Source organism: Epinephelus lanceolatus, chromosome 1 (assembly GCF_041903045.1).
Source record: "Epinephelus lanceolatus isolate andai-2023 chromosome 1, ASM4190304v1, whole genome shotgun sequence".
Lineage (NCBI taxonomy): Eukaryota > Metazoa > Chordata > Actinopteri > Perciformes > Serranidae > Epinephelus > Epinephelus lanceolatus.
In genome coordinates, this window is record NC_135734.1 from 43,009,545 (window position 1) to 43,027,111 (window position 17,567).

At 39.8% G+C, this 17,567-nt stretch overlaps 1 protein-coding gene across 1 annotated transcript; it reads right to left on the reverse strand.

The window, feature by feature from the left end:
* Positions 1-4,516: 4,516 nt before the first annotated feature.
* On the reverse strand, positions 4,517-17,443 carry gpr37l1a (G protein-coupled receptor 37 like 1a). The gene is made up of 2 exons (XM_033625805.2): positions 15,669-17,443; positions 4,517-10,178 (listed from the first exon to the last, which is right to left on the reverse strand). Exons 1-2 carry the CDS (start codon positions 16,359-16,361, stop codon positions 9,150-9,152), a joined length of 1,722 nt encoding a protein of 573 aa, XP_033481696.2. The 5' UTR covers positions 16,362-17,443; the 3' UTR covers positions 4,517-9,149.
* Positions 17,444-17,567: the final 124 nt, after the last annotated feature.

The window sequence follows — 17,567 nt, forward strand, 5'->3', positions numbered from 1 at the left end:
TTAACCTGTTGTTTAGAGAAGAGTGCCAGTGTCTTACAGGCTTTAGCCATTTACTAGACATCATCCAGTGTGTTACACTTTTCAACAGAATCAGCAATTATACAGTAAGTTAATTACCATGCTACGCTAACGTAACTGTGGCAACAGTAAAGCAGACTGAAGCACTGACTGTACTGGAGTAGCAAAAGTCTGTAACACTTTATAATAAGGTTACAAAATGAGCGTTTAAGTAATGCTCACCGTTAACAATTGATCCAGTCACTATGTGTTTATGTTTTGTCAGAAAGTGTCTAATAAATCATCATCAATGATTGTCTCTGTTATTTCGTCATACATTTATTTATATTCTGCCAAATTATCTGCAATCAAATTACACAATAAAGGAAATGTCAGACCTGTGCTTTTGATGCATTTCATAAAACATCCTGCATTAATTCATCCATTAAATTATAATGAGTCATGATGATGTATCAAAGGTACAATTGGTAACTCTTATAATGCTCGTATTTGTTGAAACTGTCACTATATGAACACAGAATTACAAGAAACAGACAGTCTTCCCACTGCCTCTAATGGCCTTTGCCATAACTGTTCGCAGTGCACCAAAAACAACCAGTCAGAGCCAAGGAGTCTCTAATGCAGCTGTCAATCATGTCAATCACTGCTCATGAACTGTGGTACTTTGACAAATATGAATCAAAATTCTCTTACTACATTGCCTATTTCTCACCTCAAATGTTTCACAATATTTTCAGTGTACTGTTTAACTGTAAACTGACAGTCTCACTTCAAAGTCGTCGAAATCTGGCACTGACGTACGGCATCTGAAACCAACGAAAAAAGGCATCCTTTAACGTCGGCATGACACATGGCTGGTTGCCATTATAGGAGGGGTGGTGGTGGATGGGTCAAAAAACAGGGACTTTCACCTGAGACAGCTGTGTCCACATCCCGTAAGATTCTAAAGCCAAACACAGTTCTTTATTTCCTAAACCCAGCCTCGTGCATTTGTTGTTGAAGGGAAAAAAACGTCACTTTGTGGTGTTGTACTGGTGTAGTTTGTTTATTTTGAAGAGACTATGTAAACGTTAAATTTCCTGTGCAAACAGAAGTGTATTTTGAAAGAAGACAATGCATGTAACAGGCAGAACTTGACACGGTGTCCCAGAACATCAACAACCAACGCACCCAGGGTACCTTGAATGTGGACGTGGGCAGTGCATAACCAAGCATGTCAATATGTGATGAGGTCAGAGTGAGAATATGTTGAAAATGAGGACATCTGTGTCCCAGCGGCCATGTTGGAAACAGTCAAGCAAAGCACCGCCCACTGGCTGGATCAACCTTTCACATTTTATAGCTGAACAGTGCACTAAAATATGTTTCTATGAACATTTGAGGCGAGAAATAAGCAACACAGTAACAGAATCTTGATTCATATTTAATCAGCGCTGCCTAGTTTGACAGCTGCGTTAGAAACTCCTCGGCTTTGATTGGCTGTTTTTGTTGCTGTCAGGCCATTAGACGCAATTTAAGAGGGCAGAGTAGCATGATTTTTTTTTGTCACAGATTATGTGTCACATGTAATATTATGTGGATAAAGTGACAGTTTCAGCAAATGAGACAAATGTTATTTCTATAAAAAATATCCCAATGCAGCTCTTTTAACCTTATCATTTTCTAGTCTTCCGACCACTCAAAGCGCTTTTGACACCACATATCACATTCACACACACATTCACACACTGGTGGCCGAGGCTACCATACAAGGTGCCACCTGCTACTCAGTAACCATTCACGCGCACTCACACACTCACACACTGATGGAACAGCCATTGGGAGCAGTTTGGGGTTCAGTATCTTGGCCAAGGATGCTTCAACATGCAGACTGGAGGAGACGGGGATCGAACAGCTGCCCTCATGTGCAGTAAATGTGCAGTGATATAAGGCATGTTGCTGCTAACAAGTAAGAAACAAGAATCGGTAAATTTCTGGACAAACTGAAGGATTGGTTACAACTTTGTTCGCTCTGAATACTTGTCCCTCTTGTTGAGCTAAATAAACCATTTGAATCCTTGTTTCATTATCTGAAAAAAAGCATTGTGTCATAAAGAGGTGACATGTTGGAGATACAGCATTTCTTAGATCTGGGGTCATGATGACATCACCGAAAAGAAGTCTGACAGGAGCAGCCAGACAATCAGATAATAAACCTCTCTGACAGTTGTCTAATCTTCACAGCCTTACTTAATGAAGTGATAAAAGCAATCACTGCTGGTGACTTTCCTGCAGAGACACAACTCCTCGTGTCTGTCTTTGGGGTGACAGGAGCTGGTGGAGCACCTGAGGGAGTCCACATGAACACAGCAGGAAGTCCACACACAGGCCGCAGGCGGGTTTAAAACCCAGGAGCTTGTTGGTTTTAGGCCATATTGCTAACTTGAGGCCACCGTGCCGCTGTGTCTCAGCTGGTTGTCAAGGCAACCAAGAAGAGAGGAGTTTTGGCTTATCTGGGCGGACCGCAGCAGTTTTTTCCTCCCCTGCATCTCTGCCCTCTTTCTTCTCTCTCTGTTCAGTGACTGGGGCAGCTGGTGGGAGGCGGTGGGTGTTGTGTAGCTTAGCAACTCCCTTGGTGGATGGCGATTGATATGCAGCTTTGTTCAAGTGTCTCTCTCTCTGAGCCAGAGAGGGGGACGCCTGAACAAAGCAGGCCTTATTGAAGCTTCCCCTCCTCCTTCTCTTTGCCCAGGCACAACGACGTGGGAGGACAAATTTTTCAGCTCAAAGGAAGCGAGACTCAAAGTTACAACAGCAGGTCCTGAGAGTGTAACTCAGGGGCCCGCCGACATCTGTGAAAGGCCTCCAGGTGTCCCCAGGAAAATGAATACATTATGTCCTCGTAGTATGGAAGCAGAAGTCGTCTGTTTGCTACAAATGTCTTCGAAATTCACTTGAAATGATCAAATCACTGAAATCAACTAGTAAAATCTGATTCATCTGATTAAATGTGTGTCTGTGAGTCTAATGTGAGCATGTGAGGGTTGTGATATTATAATAGCACATTGAATAGACCCTCCACCCTCATCCATGTTCCTGAGTGTTGTGTCAGTATATCTGGTGCTTCTTGTTTGACTTTCTCACAGTTGCCTATTTTCTTTAGCTGTGTAAAACAGGAAATGAGACTGAACTTCAACTGTTTATTGTGTAAAAATCATAAGATGTACAGCCAATATCAAGCTAAAGTCTACACACAAGGGAAACTCATTTTTTTGTAAGCCCTTTTTAAAATAAAATAATGTGAAATACTTTTTTTTTCTTGTCATATGAGAAGATGGATATCAGTTTCATCTCAGTGCATCCAGTCCAGCGATAGAGGTGACTTTGTTCAACTTTAGTTAGGTGAGTCATGGATTAGTCTGAGATTAAAAAATACACATAAAATTGCACAAAACAGAACAAAACAAGAGAAGCAACTTACATACTAATACCTGCCCCAGATTTCCTGCCGACTCGAGCCAGCAGCGACTGTGTGTCGGGACAGTTCTCTGTTTACTGGTCCCAGAGGACCAAATATGAGCCGGCTCTGGCCCAACCACAGCTGCCAGATTCAGCTCAGGTTAAGGGGTGTGGACTCAGCCAGATTTAGGCTGAGATTCAGCTCCTATTAGCAGCACTCAGGGCAGATGTGGGACAGAAACCAAGCTGCATTAGCTGCACTGATCCTGGCAGCCAGCCACACCAAGGTGTCTTCAGGTGGTGTTGTTTTTGCTGTTTTAATGAAAATGGTCCATTTAGATGATGAATTTGTGTCTATAGGATGAAGTAGTGATGTGCGGCTGGAGTGTCTTGTAAACCTCTACTTTTAAAACTACTTTAACCTTTTTTTTCCTGCTGTCAATTTGTCTCTTGTTCCTAAACTGATGTTGAAATGCAGCAAACCCAGAACCCTTAATATCAATTTGAACAGGAAGAAGGTACCATCTGTTTTTGTTGATTGATCACCTGATGTCAGCTGACAAAAAGAGGTTAACGTGGCCAGTTTTATGTTTACTTATGATGTTTTGGAGACAGTAAAGAGAAGAGAAAGAGTTTCCAGAGATTCATGACACTTTTATCTTCTCCCTCAGATTTGCTCACTGCTGAATTTTTTCAAATATCCTCAGCTGCTAAAATCCATCCACAGTGAAGTTTTCTACTGAAATATACAGGTGAGCAGCTTCAACACATACATTACTTTGTTTTGAGACTTCAATCAAAATTACTCAGAAAAGACAACACACTTTAGTGCAGACAGTTAAGTTAGATATCTATCTGGCATTTGGTTTTGTTAAAGTTAGACAACAGAGTGTTTTTATGAATTTAGGAACTGGATGTGTTTTGCCTTTTTCTTAACACTTTGCTTGAGAGAAATGGGAAGATGCAAGCCTTGCGCTATCAATATGATTTATATATTTTTATCCTGTTTATTGAACAGGCGTAGAGTTTGAAATGTAAAAAGGAGACTTTTAGCAGCTTTGAAAAAAACAGCTTTATTTTAATATCTTGAGTTATTATGGACACAGGATCCATATTTTGATCCATATATTTAGTGCAGGATATTTTCTTGCATGCACACAACCTTCCTTATTAGATTCATATCTTGTGCATGTGTACAAGATGTGAATTTGGTGCGCAATATTATCGTCTTGGGTAAACAACATACTATAATACAGTGGTTCCCAACTGGTCCAGCCGCGAGGTCCAGGTTTCTCCTTAGTCATTAGTTCAAGGTCCAAGCTAGTTTGCTGCTGCTGTCTGTTAGTCACTCACTCTAAAGCAGGAAATAGCACTTCAAAAGTGCAGCTCTGTGCTGGAAATCCACTGTACTGAAAAATAAATAATGTGTTTTCAAAGTTGACACGTTTGCAAGTCAACTGTGGTCCATTCAGAGTGGACCCGTGGACCACTTTCGGGCTGCGACCCACCAGTTGGGAACCACTGCTATACTATATGGATTAAGATAATGTAACACAAAAGATATACCCCAAAGATATTGTAGTATTATTATAAACTGTGACTTCAGGAATTCCACAGAAGATAACTTGTTTGAAACACTGTGTATTTTCTTTATGTAACTTTGTATAAACTGTATTTAATTTCTAAATGAACAAGAAGACATTCTGGCTACAGCTATATTACAAGTCATTATTAAAAGTTGTATAAATTGTTTTCTGGTATAAACTGATGGCATTTTGTTAAACTGACATATTAAAAAGAAAAAAAGAAAAAGCTGAGAAATACTCGGGTGAGCGAGGCATTCTTGTCTGCTCTCCCCAGCAACTGGTCACAGAGCGACTGTGTTTATTATGTCTGCAGAAACTCAAAAGCCAACTGTTATTGTGAAGCTGTGACCTTCAATAATTGAATAATGACAAAAAGGAGCGTCACAGTCAGGCATGAAGAGCTTTCTTCTCCAGTGGGTGTTGAGAGCTCTGCTTCAGAGCATTCCTTCCATTGGAGATCAGAGTGAAAAATCCAACAACATCCGCCTCCACGCTTTTTCCAAATAAAATGAATCCACTTAAGGATATTTCCAAAAGTGTTCACACGTTCATTCAAAAACATGTTTAGGAACAAATGCAGCTGTCCATTAACAGGAGACTCTTTCCCTCTTTTTCTGAACCTTTCCACCCTCTGTCCCCTCTCTCTGTTTTTCTTTCTTTGTTGGGGAAAAAAAGATTTCTCCTTGTCTCTCCTCATTGTTCAGTTTCTTTTTTGTTTTTTCACTTTCTCTGTTTTCTTTCTGTCTTCGTTGTGACTTCTCTCTGGTGGTCTTTGTCCTCATGCTTAGCAGCTTAACATTTAACTGAACTCTGAACTTTGGATTTGGATGTCTGCAAACTGAAATTTAATTTTTTAAAGAGAATTCCAATCTCTTTTTTATGTCAAAATATAACATTTAGTCATTGCTGACAGAGCACAGGAATTCATCCTACTGAGCTTTAATTTAACAGGTGGCACAAAATTTCTGCTTTTATAATGGGAGCCCCAGAGATACTGTAATTTCTTGAGGACATGGCTGACTTTAATTTATATTTTTCTTATTGTCAACAGATCCCACATGCAGACCAGAACCAACAATGTGTTAGTCTGTCTCTGTATTCTTTCTGACTTCCCTGTGGCTCTTCTCAGGGCTGAGAGGGGCTTATTGGTTAACTGGAGACATACATCTTTAAAAACACTCCACAAAAATATAGTTTCATTTTAAAAAGAAGGCTCGGTAGTTTCCTAAAACAGCTGCTCACTGTAGTTTTTAACAAACAATACTCCAACAGGATGAATCAGTGCATGTGTTGGGATTATTTTCAGCAGTGGATTAACACACATTTGGAGCTTTAGTGAGTATTTCCAGCTGCAGGATGATCAAAATAAACTACAGGGTGTATGCCCACAGTCACTCAGCGTAGCTCATCAATGTCATCAATGTGTTTTTAATAGTTTTTGGAAAACAAGGGAGCTCTCTGGCCCAGAGGGAGATAAAATACCAGATTTCGGAAACACACACAATACTTGTTAGTTGATACATTCATTGTTGGTCTTTCGATTGAATTTGTGGACAAAAATAAACATATAGAATATCACAAGACTTGTCTTTTAAGATGTGATTCTGCTGCTGAAAAACACACTAGTTTTGATTTTTTTTTTTAAAAAAAGGAAAGAAAACCATCTATAAAAACGTATATACTTAAAATTCATATTTAAAAGAGAATTTAAAAGAGCACTTTCAGAGTCTAATGCACTTAATGGAAGTTCAACTCCATTACACCCACTTCCATTCCAGTTATTGGTAGAATAAAAATCACTGTAAACACTACTTTTGTATTAGTTGATAAGGTTTACACCAGACATTTGAAAACACACACAGAAAAAGGATTAATCACAGGTCATGTAACACAGTTTTTCAGAAGATCTAAACTTTACTGAACCAAAAGTAACAAAACAAGTCAAACGTCACACTGAATTGTTTCTTGTAGCTTCAAAATATTGATTGATCTGTAGTATGATCTCATCCCATTTTAACAGCAAAATGTCACGTTAAAGGTATACTATGCAGGAATTGTAGGCTACTGTTTGTTGGTGAAAGTCAACCCCAGATTTGTCCGCTTAGCATTTTGCCATTTGTCATAGCTTCTTCTTGGATGCCTACTCCATCTAGGACCTGGCTGCTACCTTTTTACAAAGTCCTTTACAAAAAATAAGAAAATACAGGCAGAGGACAGAGTCTGCAGATATATACACTGCCACACCCTTCTAGTGGGCCATAAGTGATAACTGAGAGGGATCCCTGCATAGTATACCTTAAAAAACAGTTTAAAAGTTCACAGCAGTCTGTCAGTCTGCTGACAAAGAAGTCTCAGAATGTCTAGCTTCAATTTAGCCGACTTAAAAAAATCCCCCAAAGTCAAATGATCCAGTGTTTCTATCTCATACAGTACTTAGAGCAGATAATACTAATATCCTGATCGAGCATTAGAGATTAATAACCACTATAGAATGTATCACAAAAAACTGCAAAACAATAATAAGAGCTATGAATACAGGATTAAATCCATCACACTAAATTTCTTTAAAAAAATACAAGCAAACAAACAAATAAACAAACTCTATATTGTACATAATTATCTAACGCTAGTCAGATAAGTTCCTGCTCCTACAGGGGCTCTACACACCACCAGTTCATACACACTGAAATGTAAGGATTGTTCTGATTTATTACAACTTTGGTGTTATTTTGGTGGTTTTGTCCATCATTTCTATCAGTATTAATATATTCATATCTGAGGTCTGGGAAAACGGTGCTTTCACTAAAACAAAGAATGACAGTTCAAGAAAGCTCGAGCAGTCAGACATTTAGACAGGTTGAACAAATCTGTAAGTAAAAGTCATGTGGAGGTAAAAGTCAACAATGTCAGCATCACAGACTGTACAAAACAAGTGGACGTAGCCACTGTGACGTCATCCATTGGTTTGTGGACTCCCGTTTTGAAGCCTCGAGATTGGCATTTTGGCCGTCGCCATTTTGTGTTTTGGAGCCAGCAGTGACCATATTAGAATGAGGGGGTGAAACTTTGGAAAAGGGAGGAATAGGTATGACTGAGAACCCAAGGACACCTCCGTGGTAGTGACTTGTCATTCACAAGGTAGCCCCACCCTAAAGCATACCCTGCTTTATTGTCTACTTTACTCTAAAAGGGAACATAATTTACAAACTGAACATCATGCTGTAATGAAGGTGTAAAACTAGCGACTGAGACCATAAACTCATCCAGGAAATGTTTATCGAGGTAATAAATCAAGTAAGAACTGGATCATTTTCTCATTGACTTCTGTACAATGCAGGTTTAAGGCACTTCTGCATTGACTTTACTTTTCGGTTAACCCCTTGGTCAGCGTCCATCTCAGTTTACAGACCCACTACCTGCTTTAACTTTGACCTCACCCTACTTACTGTACTACTAATAAAGTGGTTTAGATAGACCACATGATTGAGAGTGTGTCAACAACCCAACAAGCACACAAACAGTAAGTTGAACATCACATTTCATCCCAAAACCATGAGCATTAATCTGCAGGTTTAAGTCTTTCCACCAGATGAACCTGCTGCAGGAATTCGCTCCCATTTAGCCACAAGAGCATGACTGAGGTCCGACAGTGATGTTGTCGGGTGGTCAGGTCTGGTTCACAGCTGGTAATTAAGTTCATCCCAAAGTTTCTGGACGGGGTTGAGGTCAGTGCTTTGTGCAGGCCAGTCAAGTTCTTCCACACCAAACTGGGAAAGTGGTAAACAGGTAAAGGGACAAACACATACTTTTGGCACAAAGTTGAACGTACTAAAATATCAACTTTCATAGAAACTAAGAGACCAAAACTAAACCAGGAAAACAAAATTCCAACAGAGGTGTCCACATACTTTTGTCTCCAACCTGTTTGATCATCTGACTGCTCGTGTTTCTTGATCTGTCAGACTTCTTCTTAGTGAAATCACCAGATCTCTGCTATTAACTTAATGAGTATAGACAAAATGGACAAAACCACAAGAATAAGACCTGAGTTGTAATAAACCTAAATGATCCTTTAAAGTTACATGTGGTTAAATATAGTTCTGGACCTCAGCAGGGCGTCCCGATAGCTGCTGAAGAGTCTTTTGCTCGGTCGTAGCAGACTGCTGATTCTGGCACCAACAGACTCTTCATCGTCTCATCTTTACTGGACGGAGACAGGGAGGTCGGAGATGGCGATGTGGGCGAGGAGAAGTTGGAGGTGGCGGTGGTTGAGGCAGATGAGGAGGAAGAGGAGTTGCCGTCTGGGAGGCACTCTTCACAGCAGCAGCAGCAGCAATCCATGAAGGCCTGGCCCAGCGAGCGACACAGGCACAGCAACAACACCGGCGTCGCCGAGCAACGCACAAACAGCAGGAACTGTCCAATCAGACTCAGAGCTGGCAGAGCCAGAGCAGGGAGTGCAGCGGACACGTGGTCGGACACATACGCCAGGGTGATGTTACAAATGCTCTCTGGCAGGTTGCACAGGATGTACAAGACTGTGAGTGACATCACGGTGGAGCGCAGTCTCTGCTCTCTCGTATGCTGCTTTTTCTTTGTCGAGGATGAAGACGCAGACGAGGAGGAGGAGCATCTGCCAGTCACCTTCTCACCAGCGGGTTTCTGCGGTAGACGCTGGGCTAACACTTGCCTCGTCACCAAGTCGCAGGCCAGAGTGAAGAGCAGTGGCAAACAGAGGTAGCACCCAAAGACCCACCACATGCGGGCCTCGTGGTAGGTCAGCACCAGAGAGTAGATGCTCTCTGGGAGCTCCACAGACGGCTCACGGACACAGATATCCACCTTGAACGCATCTGGTCGGGCCCTGAAGGCAGCTATCAGCGAGCCTCCTGGCTGACTCTGCTGCTGGTCACTGGGGAGCACTGGCAGGCTGACAGTCTCCTGGAGGAGCTGCCACAGCAGCAGCTCAGGGGCAGCCAGCACCATGGAGCCCACCCAGATGACGGACAGTTTGGATAGGATGGACTGGCAGGGCTCCACCTTTGGCGTCTGAAGGGGCCCGGGGCCGGTGGCTGCATGGAAGCGATCGATACTTAGAGCACAGAGGCTGAATGTGGCCACACCCAGAGAGGTCACCTGACAGAGAAATGACAGAGTGGCATGGAGATAAAGATTAATGGCACACGTTTCTTTGGAAAGAAGATTGTTTTCTAGGTCAGGTATAGGCCATGTAAGTTCAAGTGTGTAGGATTTAGGGGCATCTATTGGCAGAAATTGTATATAGTACTCATAACTCTGTCTTCATTAGTGTGTAATCACCTGAAACTAACAATCATTGTGTTTTTCATACCTTAGAATGAGACGTTTATATCTACATAACAGAGCGGGTCCTCTTCACCGGAGACAGACATGTTTTTCTACAGTAACCCAGTAAAGACTACTCAAACACTGATTCTGGATAGGGCCGATTGAGAAAAAATCCTTTGTTTGGTGGTGACACATTAATAAATAATTGGTAACAGGTTCTTTCTCCATTATGTTTATCCATAATCAATGCCCATATATCCTCTGTAGGGGTGGGGCTGTAGTCTATCTCAGCCTAGATTGGGAAAGAGGTCAGTGCAGGTGTACCCATTCACAATCAGGGATGCATGATAATATCGGCACATCATTGGTATCAGCCAATATCAGCTTTAAAATGAACTATTAGAATCAGCCAACGTGCTTTTTCTTAGTTTGCACAATGAATGAATATTACACACATTGAAAAGTATTGTATTTCATGTCTGCTGGTGGGCCATCCTGATAAGAGTATGCATGCATAATATGATGGTAATTCCCAAAGAGAAGAGACTTGATGATCACAAAAATTAGATGAGGAAAAAGATATGGATATATCGGCATCAGTTATCGGCAAAAAATCCAATACTGTGCATCCCTATTCACAATCATAATCTATCTAGTTAGTTAGTTTCAGTGAGTCCAGCTAACCACGTCCTGAGTCCAGCTCTGTACAAAAGATATCTATCTAAACACCTCACTCTCAGAAAGACAGACAATAAGCGTATTCCCACAATGTTTAAATATTGCTTTGCTTGCTCTAAAGTTGTTCCTCAACATGTAAAACACAGGACTTCACAGATTATTTAACAATCCCTTTAGAATCCTACACCACCAGTTTTAATCATTTCAGCTTTGTTTAAGAGAAATCGTGTTTGTTCCATCAGTTTGGCATTGTGGACTGAATCAAATCAAAGCTGCACTGAATTCACAAAGCTTTGTTGTTGCAGAAAACAAAAAATTGTGCCATAGTTTATGAATTCATCCACAATTGACCCAGAATCCAAACGTGAATTAATGTGAACCGTGCATGTGACCACACAATTTGAAGTACTGTGACTAAATATACTGAAAAACACCTTAGAACTTCTCACCTTACAATTTTATGTCCTCAGGCTTGTATTGTTGACGTCCTTATAAAAAAAAACCCCTGATATTTTATAAGACGTGTAAAAAGTAGGGTTGCAGTGATTTTCAGGTATACCGTGATATAAAACTTGACAGTTATCGTACATTTGCTTACTTGCGATACTGAAAAAAAAATGCAACTGGATGTTGAATCTCCCCTTTATTTAGTTACTTTCAAAGGGGAGACTTTTTACACAAACTCCCATTAACAAAATGGTGTCAAGTTTCAAATATAGTGATAAAATGTTTGTTCAACCAAAAATAACCCTTCCATTTTCATTCCTTTAAGGGTCATTCTGATAGATAATAATATAAATTTGTGTAAAAAGTAGGGTTGCATCCGTGATATCGTGAAACTGCCATATCTTCTGAGACGCTTATCATACCATGAAAATCTCATTCTGCTGCAACCCTAGTAAGAAAAAACTATATTGGTCCATATGCTCTGCAGTTCTTTTCCAGAGGGTAGGTGGTCCAATGGCCAATTTGGCCCCAATGTTGTTTTTATTTATGACCAATAACAGACACACATTATAGAGATAATCATTAGTTACAACTTCCTAATCCTTTATAAAAATGCTGCCTTAAGAAGTGTCATATTAAAAAGTATAAATGTTTGGTATCAGCATTGAAATTCTGATACTGTATTGGCATAAAAAAATCCAGTGATAGCAGCCCTGCTTTAAAAGTACAATATGATTTAAACCATCTAATGTAAAATCCAGTATGCCTTTTTTGTACTGCAGAGCTGCTTCCAAGTTTAAACTGTGTTCATTCATGCTGCTGCTCTGACTGCAGTCAGACGTGACCTGTTAGCACGACTGAGAACAAAAAAAGACTTCATGCATTAAATTAGGCACAGGAAGGAGTTTCGTTGCTTAAAGAACAAATTAAAGGCTTTCCTCTGCTTTGTTCTGCAGAATACAGAAACAGGGAAATAAAAGGAGTCACAGAGGGAATACAGAGCCATTATGTTGTAGCAGCCTCAGACTGGGGACAGTTATTGGTGCCTCGTGCACATTAAAGTTGGCGGATTTGGCCAAAAACACAGACTATCATTACAGAGACTTGTCCTCCCTCTGTGAGTGCTTAATGGCCTCAAACAGTTAAGACAAAACTGAAGATAATTAACACAGAGCTCTAATTAGCATGAAAATAGTTTAACTAACAGAGCGCAGGGGCAGCTGGCAGCCTGACCCGCTTTAACACTGCTCAATAAAACAAGTACAAACCGCTAAAGACCACTTTAAAAACGTTAATTAATTAGCAAGAAATGCATTCATTTGCATACAAATAGGTGAGGCAACAAAGAATAGAGGAGGTCAGCAGCCTGACCTTGTTAAAGACTGCTTCATACAAGCTGTTATTACAAATCAGTAAAACTCCACTTCAGTGATTTAAAGCTCTGTAGGCGTTTGGAGCTGGTTAAGAGACAAAAACAAGGCCTCCGCAGGCCGGCTGAGTCCAAGCTGAAACAGATGAAGCTACTGAAAACCCAACAATAGGAACCAAGGGGCTGTGAGAGCTCGACATTATTACTCTGTGAGGGTAACTCAGCCTCCAAACTAAGTTAACTGATAGGCTGAGCTTTTCACCTCATTATTTATCTTTTAATAAATCTCTGGACTGTAGGGACATGTCAATATTATATTTAGAGATGCAGCAACTGGCCAATTATTTGATTAGTTAATTGTCAGATGTCTTGTCTCAGAATTGTCTTACTGTATGTGCAATAACTTATTTTATGTGCAATAATATGTATGAGGACTTTTTTAAAATCCCATTTTAACTGCATACTTTGGCAATGAGTGTATAGTTTATCTACAATTGTGTAGAATCTGAGTGATTTATTTGTTTATTTTTATTACTACTTATTACTTATTTTTATATATGAGCCCGGTCCTTGAGTGCACCTGAATTTTGTTGCATGTTTGTACAATGAAAATAAGGAAATCTGAAATCTGAATCTGACTGTTCAGAAAAAAATGAAATATCTGAAGATGGATTTGAAGGATTTTTCTGATTTTCTGACATTTCATGAATTAAATTCAATTAGATTGAAAGTTATTGCACACAGTATGGAACTTGTGTTGTCAAAAATATCAATGTATTGACATATATGGGTTTCTCTAAAACAGTTTTCTATTTTTCACGATATTGATACACCTGTAGCTGCGCTTTCTCACGGTCTTGCTACTAATGTTTACTGCAGTCATTCTGCTGTTTTCTGCTACTAACCAAGGAACTAAAAGTCCCTATTGTCATGTTATATTTATTTTTGGATAAAAATTTTATATTTAAAGCCGTCAATGTCATTTTTTCCCTATGGTATGGAAATTGTTATTAAATATTAACATTTTTCAAGGTATTGTTTCGAAGTTAGAAATTCCAATATCATGACAACACTAAAAGGTACTGAGACAACAAAATGCGGTTGAGCATCTAACCAGAAGTGAAAAAGCAGTAAAGTGAAGACTTGTAATGCACTCTATATTTACTGGTAGAGAAACAGTAAGGAGTAGACATGATATGCTAAGATACAACATGTGCAGCAGGTACAGTAGGCAGTGCAGGTATTAATCATATATACATATATATGTATTTATAGAATACATGATCAGTTAATCAATAAAATAATCTGCAGATTGATCGATAATGTTGCAGCCCTAATTATATTTCATCAGCTTTCAGCAGCTCTGTTTAGAGCTGAAACAATTAATCAGTTATTCATAACATAGATAGAAAGCTTAACATTCCCTTGTTTCAGCTTCCCAATTGATCAGTGATCATGTGTGTTTTTGGGTTAAATATTGTTGGGTTTGGATTAAATAAACATCCCAGTGCCTGATAAATACATCACTGTGTGTCATTGTTTGGTTGTGTGAGCTGGAGAAGAAGAGTCACTTCATGCAGGGCCCTGCTGGCCTTCATGATGGTTCACAACAGACAGCAGAGGAGGCCAAACAGCCCATAACAGCACGTTTGTTGAGAGCAAAGACTGCTCTGAGTCTGAAACCGACGAGCAACAAGAAACAAACGGGCCATTCATCACAGACCTGCGTGCCTCTTTATTAAAGTGGAAAACATTCACAATGAGTTTAACATGGGGGATTAAAGACGGCACTGATAGTATGAAGGCAGACTGGGGACTGATTAATGATCATCACATGAAGTTGTTTTAACTGTTTGACTTATTTGACATTTCTTTGCCTCACTATAGCTGTGAGATATCTGGATTTTGGTACATTTCAAGAACACTCAAAGGACTCTAAAGGACCATTTAACTCCAGTTTGGTTCATTTATACAATAATAACCAGTGCTGAACTAAATACTTGATTTAATTATTAGTCAAATAGATTTTTGTCTTAAATCAATTAACTGCTTACCTTACTTTTCAATCAGACACTGATGATTCTCTGGTTGCGCACTCTTTGATGTGATGATTTGCTGCTTTTCTCAGTTTTATATTACTGAAAATTTTTATGTTTGAGGTTTAGATCATTGGTCAAAGAAACAAGACATTTAAAGATGTCCCATTGGATTTGGGGAAACTGTGATGGACATCGATTTTTCACTATATTTCATGTCAACTGAGTAATCAAAATAAAAAAATCAATAGATGGATAAGTAAGAATCAGTGGAATACAAATTCTAAGTTGCAGCACTAAAGTTAAAAGGTAAAACTGTGTAAAACTTCAGAAAAAACTGTTGGTATGGTTACGTGTTATTTACGTCAAGCACTGATTCAAAAAATAGTTGACCAGAACTTAGAAGCCAAAAAATAAAAAACAAATGAGTGAAATTAAAAAAATGAAAATTAAATTAAATTAAAGAAATAAATAAAAAATTAAGTTCAGTATATTCATTTGTTAAAACAACTAAATCAAATAACTTAAATAATAAAATTAAAATAAATGACTATAAACAAAATATAAGAAATAAATATTTCTTATATTTTTTGTCAATTTATTTATATTATTTCATTGGATTATAAAAGACATGGGAGAAGCAGTAAGCAATTTTCATAATTTAAGCAATATTATAATGAAAATTAAACAATATATTTAACGTTGAACTTTTTGTCATGTAAAAAATTCAGTAAAGTAAATTAACTAATTAAACCTAACTTAAAATATTTGAAACATTGAACGTCTCACCTCCAGATAGGGCACGAGCCGGCAGGACAGGTCTCCTAGCAACCTCTTCAAGGTGAGCTCGTGGAAGACGACCACCGGAAGACAGAAGAACAGCACGAGGAAATCCCAGAACGCCAGACCCGCCAGGATACAGTTCCACGCGCTCTTCAGGTAGAAGTTGTGCCACACGATGCACATGAGCGCGAGGTTCCCCACGATACCCGCGGCGAACAATACCAGCGCGAGCAGCATGACTGCGTACGCCCAGTAAGAGCCATCGGTGACCGGGAACAGCGGGTTGAGGAGCCCCAACCCACGGTTGGAGGAGAGGTTACCCTGCCGGGCGGACTCGGGTAACCGCGGTGTGGTGAAGTACCCGCTCGGGTCGTCGTAGCGTCTCGGAGGCCCGTAGCTGCTCTGTGAGTGCGGGTCTCTTTTTTTGAAATTCCCATCCTTGGCTCCTCGCGCGAATCGCTTCAGTTCGGGAACTCTAGAACTTTCACCCCGGTCTAGAGTAGTCCTGTCCGGGGAGAGAGACTCCTGAGTCCCCGCTGCCTGCGGTCCAGCATCCTCCGCCCGCTGCGCCTCCAGCTCCAGCTCCAGCGCGGACCCTGACTGACCCTCCGGGTCTCTGTGGGCTGTGTGGGCTCTGTGGACGTGACGGAGCTCCGCGGTCCGCACAAAGAGAAGCAACAGAAACCAAACCGGACTCATTTTAACCGTTGAACTAGAAGTAACAGGTCCGTGTTAGCGATCTGTTTCACAGACATGTGATGCAGCAAATATTAAACTCCTGGAATAAAAAGAGAGCCCATAAAACTGTCGGTGTCACAGTCCGACCTCAGTCCGGTCCTGATGGAGAAGTTTGGAGACTGATGCTCACTTCAGCACTTGTTACCCATCAGTATCAAGACTGAACACAACACGGGACTTCCGGTTATGACTTTCAAAGTAAAAAAAAATGAAGGTGAGATAAAATGAACGCAGCCCCTCTGAGCATGGAGATGATACAGAAGTTCAGTTTAAATCTATATACTAAAAATTGTTGCATCAACACGTCATGTTTTATCATGACGTAATCACTGTCATGTGTTGGTATAAACGGAAGTACGTTATGTGTGAACATGCATTTCAATAAATTAACCAATATTACTTTTTTTTTTGAGTAGAATAACAATGGAATTTTGGTCTGATTTGAGTTCTCATGCTTTCAGTACTACTAGGGTCAAACAGTGAGTGATAAAATAAACAAGTTAACATAGTTCAGAAACTTGTTGCACATCATCAAGTTTCTGAACTATGTTAAGTTTATTTTAATAGGGAATGTATGTATTAATAAACAGAGGGTTTTAGATTCACAACCCTCTTTTCATCTTTTTTCAATTGAATTTAACTCAATGTCAAACTGCTTTGGTCTTATGAACAACAGAAAAAGTAACACATTTTTAGAATATTACAAAACATATTTGATGAAACCCCTGATGTGAAATGAACTGTTTTGTTTGTTTGGTTTTTGTTGTTGTTGTCTTCTAATCTCCATTCTTACTTTATCCGGATCAGAGTGGACCTGCTGTAGGTTCACTGCAGCAATTAGCTCGTGAAATCTATCACTTAAGTATTTTTTTTTTTTTTTGGCAATTTTAGTAACACAAAAAAACATGATACATTTTACACATTAGAATTACAAATTGTGGGGCGTCGGTGGCTTAGTGGTAGAGCAGGCGCCCCATGTGCAAGGCTGTTGCCGCAGTTGCCTGGGTTCAACTCCAGCCTGTGGCCCCTTGCTGCATGTCTCTCCCCCTTCACACTTCACTGTCCTATCAATTAAAGGCAAAAAATGCCCATAAAAATATCTATCAGAATTACAAATTGTGACCTTTTATAAGGCTGATATATCATTAGTTTTGGACTCCATGTCCT

Coding starts and splice junctions, on each gene's coding strand:
- gpr37l1a (XM_033625805.2), bottom strand. CDS start 16,361: ATGAGTCCGGTTTGGTTTCTGTTGCTTCTCTTTGTGCGGACCGCGGAG. Junction 10,179..15,668: donor GGCTCGTGCCCTATCTGGAG/GTGAGACGTTCA, acceptor TTTCTCTGTCAG/GTGACCTCTCTGGGTGTGGC.